This window comes from Penaeus monodon, unplaced genomic scaffold, assembly GCF_015228065.2.
Source record: "Penaeus monodon isolate SGIC_2016 unplaced genomic scaffold, NSTDA_Pmon_1 PmonScaffold_997, whole genome shotgun sequence".
In the NCBI taxonomy this organism is placed as follows: domain Eukaryota; kingdom Metazoa; phylum Arthropoda; class Malacostraca; order Decapoda; family Penaeidae; genus Penaeus; species Penaeus monodon.
The window spans coordinates 28,683-36,612 of NW_023665402.1; the positions used below are offsets into that span (position 1 = coordinate 28,683).

The 7,930-nt window shown below is 38.1% G+C and overlaps 1 protein-coding gene across 1 annotated transcript; it reads left to right on the forward strand.

Moving 5' to 3' along the window:
• Positions 1-2,004: 2,004 nt before the first annotated feature.
• LOC119572172 (pupal cuticle protein 36-like) lies at positions 2,005-3,213 on the forward strand. Its single transcript, XM_037919150.1, has 3 exons — positions 2,005-2,120; positions 2,373-2,812; positions 2,900-3,213. The coding sequence occupies exons 1-3, from the start codon at positions 2,005-2,007 to the stop codon at positions 3,211-3,213; spliced, it is 870 nt and encodes a 289-aa protein (XP_037775078.1).
• The last annotated feature ends 4,717 nt before the right edge of the window (positions 3,214-7,930 follow it).

Here is a 7,930-nt window from a genome sequence, read left to right on the forward strand (position 1 = left end):
GAGAGAGAAAAGCAGGTGCTTACTGTCGCATTTTAATAAGTAATGCATTTGCCTTTGCACTTTGAAATACGGTTGCATGTTGATAAAAATGTATTTCTAGATAGTCTTAGCACGTGTGCGTTCCGAGCGTTGAAGATGTTAGAGAATCCAGATGGAAAACGTGTGACGACATGTGAGTAATAATAACTATGCATGTGGTCCAGGTGATGACCGTTAATCGCTTTGCAATATGCACATAACTAATGAAAATTTTGTAAATTTTGATTGCCGATATCTGTAACCTGTGGAATGGATGCACGGTCAATTGTTTTCTGTTGGCTATATGCTACTTGGAACAGGTTATAATATCTTTTAAAATTCCGTCGTTTATAATTTTTGAGTGGTTTAAAGGAAAGTAGCACAAGTCCATCTAGAACTTTGATTAGTTTTTTTCGAATGGCAAATTGCATCCTCTACTTTTGATAATTGACTGGCTTACAACAAATCCCAAAAGAGGCGACTCATCCTAAAGAAATTGTGTCCGTATTACATGGAATAAGCAAATAAATGAAACAGATCATTCTGTTACCTCTAAATAGGAAATATGCAATTGCTTATTATCGAGAAATGGTGTGTTCCAAAAGCCAGTACTCATCTCTCGTGTCGATTTCGTATTCACCGCAATATACCTATTCATTATCATTAGTCATCATTTTCGGCATACATTAATTTCTTTTCCATTCCAAATGGTTGTCCTGACTGAGTGTGGTATGTGAACGATATGCATATGTATATAAACTTGTATGTGCATTCATCTCTATATAATATATATATATATATACTATATATATATATTATATATATATATATATTATATATAAGAGGCCGGGGTGGCCGAGTGGTTGAAAGCTCGGACTCAAGACTGTCACGCCGGCAATCTGAGTTTGAGGGTTTCGAGGTCAACCGGCCGGCCGCGTTGTTCCCTTGGGTAGGAACTCACCTCGATTGCCCTACCGTCATGGGGTCCACAATCCAGTGTGCAGGTTTCCGTGCCGGTCCCAATTCACCCTTGATGAATGCGGTGGGTAGTACGGCAGGATAGGGGCATCCTGGGGTGGTCCGTAAAAAACGTGCCAAACCGTAATAAGATGCGGTAGATGGGTGGAGGAAAAAATCGTACGCGGCTACCCCGCTAGGATTAAAGCCATTAGAAGAAGAAAAAATAATAATAAAAAATAAATAATAAATAATAAATAAAATATATATATATATGATATATAATATATTAGATATATATATATATAATGTGTTGTCATTTACCCATTAACGATACTACCTAGGATCATCACCCTATGCATATTCATAGTAGTCGAAATAATATAATATATTTACCAAGTAGGTCTACCGCTTCACAGAGCGTTTGGTGTGTGTTCAGCTTGAATGTTTGCCTCAGCTCTAAAAAAAAAAAAAAGAAAGAAAAAAAAGTTAATTTTATTAAGGAAAAAAAAAACTAGGAAATATTTATGTGTCCTAAAGAGCACCTACTTCTTTATCTAACCATATATTCATATATACATGTAAGCACACACACATATATGTATGTAATTCATATATTATATACGTATATATGCATACGACACAAGCTGTGTGTTTTGTGTATATACCTAAAATATATAGTAAATATTACTATCGAATATTCATGTGTGTTTTTGAACAATATATGTACAGCATGTGTAAATATATCTATATATATATATATATATATATATATATATATATATATATAATGTGTGTGTGTGTGGTGTGTGTGTGTGTGTGTGGTGTGTGTGGTGTAAGATAATATATACTCACATGTGTGTATCTATTGTGTATTTACATATACTGTATGTATATCATATATATGTATGTACATATATATTCTGCACACCTTATGTCACAGATAAGTATGTCCGTTTATATTCAAACAGAAAGCCTAGACCATTCTTCCCTTGACAATCTGTCGTGAATATCATGCCAAGAAAGATAATGGCATGCAGAGTCTGGTATAAACGCAGCTTGGCAGACAGTTTATCATTCAGTGACTCCGACTCCAGCGCGAGAGCATCATGTTTATCGGTTAAAGAATGGGAGGACAGGGAATGGTAAGGGGGAAAAACCTTTCACTCTGACATCTGATGAAACTTTCCAGTGACTAGTATGATTGCATAGTAATATATTAGTGGACATGCACATGGTAATCTCATATGTGTTCCCCTTTACATGTTCAGAAAATTGTGATATGCGCTGTGGTGGCCGCTGTGGCATCACTGCCTCAAGTTCACCATCTAGATCCATGGACCTTTCCCGGTGGAAAGTTCATCCGGCGGTTCGGTGATTATGAGGTGGACCTGAAGTGGAGCTGGAGGCAGTGGAGGATTCGGAGGTGGAGCTCCTGGTTCAGGCAGTGGAGGATCGGAGGTGGAGCTCCTGGTTCAGGGCAGTGGAGGATTCGGAGGTGGAGGCAACGGAGGATTTGGGGGTGGGGCTCCTGGTGCCGGTATGGCGGCTTCGGGCAGTGGAGCCACCGGAGGATTTTGTGGTGGAGCTCCTGGCGCTGGAGCCACTGGAAGGATTCGGTCGGCGCGTGTTCCTCGGGAGGCTTCGGTGGCTGGAGCTGGAGCTTCCAGGTCCCTTTCAATTCCCATCATTACCGACGAACGCCAAGGTCCCCGACGAGTTTCGGAAACCTACAACTTCCAAATTCAGAAACTGCAAACGGCAATCATCTCAGGAACAAGGAGCCCCACAAGGAGAAACTGGAAGCCTAGTAGCACAGCAGGGTTCTTGGTCGTAAGTGTGACATTTGTCTTTTGGTAAGATCATGTTCTAAAGCTTCTTATCTTCTTTAGACGGAAATGCAATTTGTTTTTCCTCATTTCAGATTCACTCTTCCCTGATGGCACACCAGCTGACTTCAACTTCGTTGCTGATGAAAACGGTTTCCGCGTGGAGTCCGACCTGCGTTGCCATACCCCCTCCCCTCCCCGCCCCGCCATCGCTCAGATCGAAAGGCTCGTGTCAGGAGGACGCGCCGCTGCAGCTTCTGGTGGCCGGCCATGCTCTGGCTCTGGAAAGTTCCTCTGGCTGCAGGCTTTGGGGCGCACGGCCAATCAGGCTTTGGGTTCAGGACAGTTCTCGGGATCTGCCATCAGGCTTTGGTGCCGGTGCTGTCCAACCAGGATTTGGTTCCTCTAGTGGCCATTTTTTCAGGTTCAGCTTCCCCTCCCACAAGGGCTTAGCAACTAGCCTATTGGTTACCCAGAACTAAATCATAATGATGATGTGGCCTAATACTGCTGCCGCTCGTGACCCATCGATATTGTAATGATTTTCAGCCTTCAGTATTGGAGATAATATATAGCATGACGCTTAACTATGAAGATGCTGTTTACAGTTAAATATGTATTTCATAATATTATACTGTTTTGTTTACACCTTTTTCATTGAAATTATGATAATATCCGATAGGCGAAATAATCATGAGACCAATGTGACATGTTGACAGATGCACGCCATACAAAGACAAAATGCCGGAACCAGGCGGATATGTTTGGATCATTCAAAAGGATAATAAAAGCTAATAATCACCGTGAAAATAATCTACTATATATATGTAATTATGTATATATCTATATCTATACATTGTAATATTTGCTGTTATTGTAAGGCTTTGGAATAGATTGCTTCAGAGTTGTAACTTCTCGACTCTCGATAAGTTTTAACTGTGGTGGTATTATATATAATATCACTCATTTTACCTTTAAGTCAGTTCAGTATAATCCTAATCTGGCTTATGATCTGTCGATCTATCTGTTTTCGTCTGTTACGCCATCTATCTGTCCTATCTGTCAATTTGTTTATGGATCTATCCATATATATTTATACATCTATATATTGTCTATATATAGAGAATATATATATATAGTATTATTAAAAATATATATCAAATATATATTATCTATATATATTATACATCTATATATTGTTTTATTATATGTATATATATATATATAATATATATAATATATATATATATCTATACATATACATAGCTATATATCTACTCATCATTATCTATATCTATATATCTCTATATCTAATGTGTATATATAATCATTTATGTGTATATATGTATATATAATATTCAATATACCTATCTACAATATATATACACGAATATAACGAGTGTTTGTATGTGAATAGTATATATATTTATATATATACACATATATGTAGAGAGATATACCTTGACAGACGATAGATAGAATGAATGAAGACAGACATGCAACAGATTAGATCAATAGATAGATTCATACAGCAAATATAGGGATGTACTGACACTGACTATAAATATATATAAATTGTATAGTTGTGTACATATATGCATACATATACATACATCATATTATTATGTATTACATTGCGTGTGTGTATCCAGGTGTGCGTATAAATTCCACACACACACACACACACACATACATATATTATATAAAATATGTATATAAATATATATATATATATATATATATATATATATATATATATACATATATAACACATACCACACAACATATACATATGTGTGTGCTTGTGTGCATAAACATATATGAATAGAAACACATTAGTAACAAGTAGCTTTTTACAAACACAGATAAAGAAAGTGAATATAAGTATGGTGTTTCCTTCCCATCTTCCGAACTCGTGATACTGCGCTGTGGTGTCCGCTGTGGCATCACTGCCTCAAGGTTCACCGTCTAGAATCCTATGGACTTCCCGGTGGAAGTTCATCCGGCGGTTTCGTCGGTGGAGTAGGAGGTGGACCTGGAAGTGGAGCGTGGAGGCAGTGGAGAATTCGAGGTGGAGCTCCTGGTATCACATGACAGTGGAGGAGTCGGAGGTGGGAGCTCCTGGTTCAGAGCATGGAGGATCGGAGTGGAGCAACGGGAAGGATTGGGGGTGGGGCTCCTGGTTCCGGTAGTGGCGGCTTCGGCAGTGGAGCCACCGGAGGATTTGGTGTGGAGCTCCTGGCGCTGGAGCCCCTGGAGGATTCGGCCGGTTCCTCGGGAGGCTTCGTGCTGGGCTGGAGCTTCAGGTCCTTTCATTCCCATCATTACCGCGAACGCCAAGGTCCCGATGAGTTCGGAAAACTACAACTTCAACTTCGAAACTGCAAAACGGCATCATTCGTCAGGAACAAGGAGCCCCACCAGAGGATAAACTGGAGCCGTAGCACAAGCAAGGGTTCTTGGTCGTAAGTGTGACTTTGCTTTTGGTAAGATCAATGTCTAAAGCTTCTTATCTCTTAGACGGAATTCAATTTGTTTCCTCATTTCAGATTCACCTTCCCATGATGGCAGCCAGCTGACTTCAACTTCGTTTGCTGATGAAAAACGGTTTTCCGCGTGAGTCCGACCTCTGCCCACACCCCACCACTCCCGCCCACTCCATCGCTCAGAGCGAGAAAAGGCTCGTCATGAGGACGCCGCCGCTGCAGCTTCTGGTGGCCCGGCAAGGCTCTGGCTCTGGACAGTTTTCTCTGGCCAGGCTTTGGCGCCGGCCAATCATGCTTTGGTTTCAGGAACAGTTCTCTCGGGATCTGCCACTCAGCTTTTGGTGCCGGTGCTGGCCAACCAGGATTTGGTTCTTCTAGTGGCCCAACTTTTCATGATCAGCTTCCTACACCAAGGACCCAGCATCTGCTTTATGGTTACCCCGAACTGACCACCCATATTTAATGCAACATAAATTTTGCTGCCATTTCTGATCCAGCGTTATCATCGTCTCTTGCATCAGCCTTCATCTTAATCACCTGTTTTATTAAAGTTAAGATATAAACATGACGCTTACTAGTATTGTAGATACATGGTTTATATTAAATAGGTATCGCCCACCCCTGTGGCATTCACTTTTATTCCCGTGATAGAAAATCAAATGCAGTAATAACATTATATGAATAACAGTAATAATTACAGTAAAAAAAATGATGTCTCATACATTACAGAATGGTATTTAACAAACATACAGGACACAGACGCAAACCAGAATGCGTGTATATAAGTATACAGATAAATATGTATCTACATATTCATCTATTTATATTATATGATCATTGCAAACATACATATATTATATTTTATAGATATACATATAGAAGATATAGATATTTGTGTATATGTATATTTATATGTAATAAAAAAAAAAAAAAAAAAAAAAAACATTGGTGATATATATACATGTATGTATGTTGGTGTACATATATGTGTATGTATCATATATATATAGATATATATATATAGTATATCTATATATATATATGTATTATATAATGTTACATATACATAAATGTGTGTTGTATTCATACCATATTTCCTTGTGCATATATATATATTATATTATATATATATATATATATATATATAGTATATATATATTACATATATATATTATATATACACATATATGTGTCTTGTGTGTGCATACATATACTGTTATATATATTATATATATAGATGAGAGAGAGAGAGGGAGAGATAAAGAAAGGGAGAGAGAGAAAAAGGCAGGTGCTTACTGTCCGCATTTTTTATAAGTATGCTTTGCCTTTGCACTTTGAAATACGGTTTGCATGTTTGATAAAAATGTATTTCTAGATAGTCCTTAGCTAACGTGTGCTTTCCGAGCGTTGAGATGTTAGAGAAGCCAGAATGAAAACGTGGTGACACAATGTGAGTAATAATCAAACCTATGCATGTGTCCAGGTGATGACCGTTCATCGCTTTGCAATATGCACATAAATATGAAAATTTTTGTAATTTTGATTTGCCGAAATCTGTACCTGTGAATGGATGCACGGATAAATTGTTTTTTTCTGTTGCTTATATTGCTATCTTTGGAAACAGGTTTATAATATCTTTTAAAATGTCCGTCCGTTTATAATTTTTGAAGTGTTTCAAAGGAAGTACACAATCGCATCTAGACTTTGATTATTTTTTTCGAATGGCAAAAATGCATCATCTACTTTTGATAAGTGACTGGCTTACACAATCCCAAAAGAGGCTACTCTCATCCTAAAAGAATTGTGTCCGTATTACATGGAAGTAAGCAAATATACACAGATCATTCATGTTAAACCTCTAAACAGGAAATATGAAATTGCTTTTATCGAGAATGGTGTGTTTTCAAGCCAGTATCTCATCTCTCGTGTCGATTTCGGGATATCACCGCAATATCCCTATACATTAATCATTAGTCACATTTTTCTGCATACATTAGTTTTCTTTTTCCTTCCCAATGGGTGTCTGACTGAGTGTGGTGTATGTGAACGCATATGCATATGTATATACACTTGTTATATGCATGCATATATATTATATATATATATATATATATATATTATTATATAGATCTATATATATAATACGAGGCCCGGGGTGGCCGGTGGTTAGAGCATCGGACTCAAACTGTACACGAACGGCAATCTGAGTTCGAGGGTTCGAGTCACCGGCCGGCGGCGTTTGTTCCCTTGGGTAAGGAAACTCACCTCGATTGCCTACCGTCATGGGAGTCCACAATCCATGGCAGGTTCCGTGCCGGTCCCATTCAGCCTGATGAATGGGGTGGGTAGACGGCAGGAAGGGCATCCGGTCGTAAAAACGTGCCAAACCGTAATAAAGATGCGGATAGATGGTGGAGAAAAAAAATCCGTACCGGCTACCCCGACTAGGGCTTAAAGCCAGTAGAAGAAGAAAAACAAATAATATTAAAAAAATAAATAAATAAATAAATAACATAAATATATATATAGTATATAATATATATATATATATATAGGTATATATATAGTAATATATGTGTGTGTACGTTTACCCATTACAGATACTAACCTAGGATCATCACCCTATGCATATTCATATTA

Bases quoted from the DNA above. Each gene is read 5' to 3' on its own strand.
- LOC119572172 (XM_037919150.1), top strand. From the start codon at position 2,005: ATGGCATGCAGAGTCTGGTATAAACGCAGCTTGGCAGACAGTTTATCA. The intron at 2,121-2,372 runs GTAAGGGGGAAA...GTGGACCTGAAG, and splicing joins GAATGGGAGGACAGGGAATG to TGGAGCTGGAGGCAGTGGAG. The intron at 2,813-2,899 runs GTGTGACATTTG...TCCTCATTTCAG, and splicing joins AGCAGGGTTCTTGGTCGTAA to ATTCACTCTTCCCTGATGGC.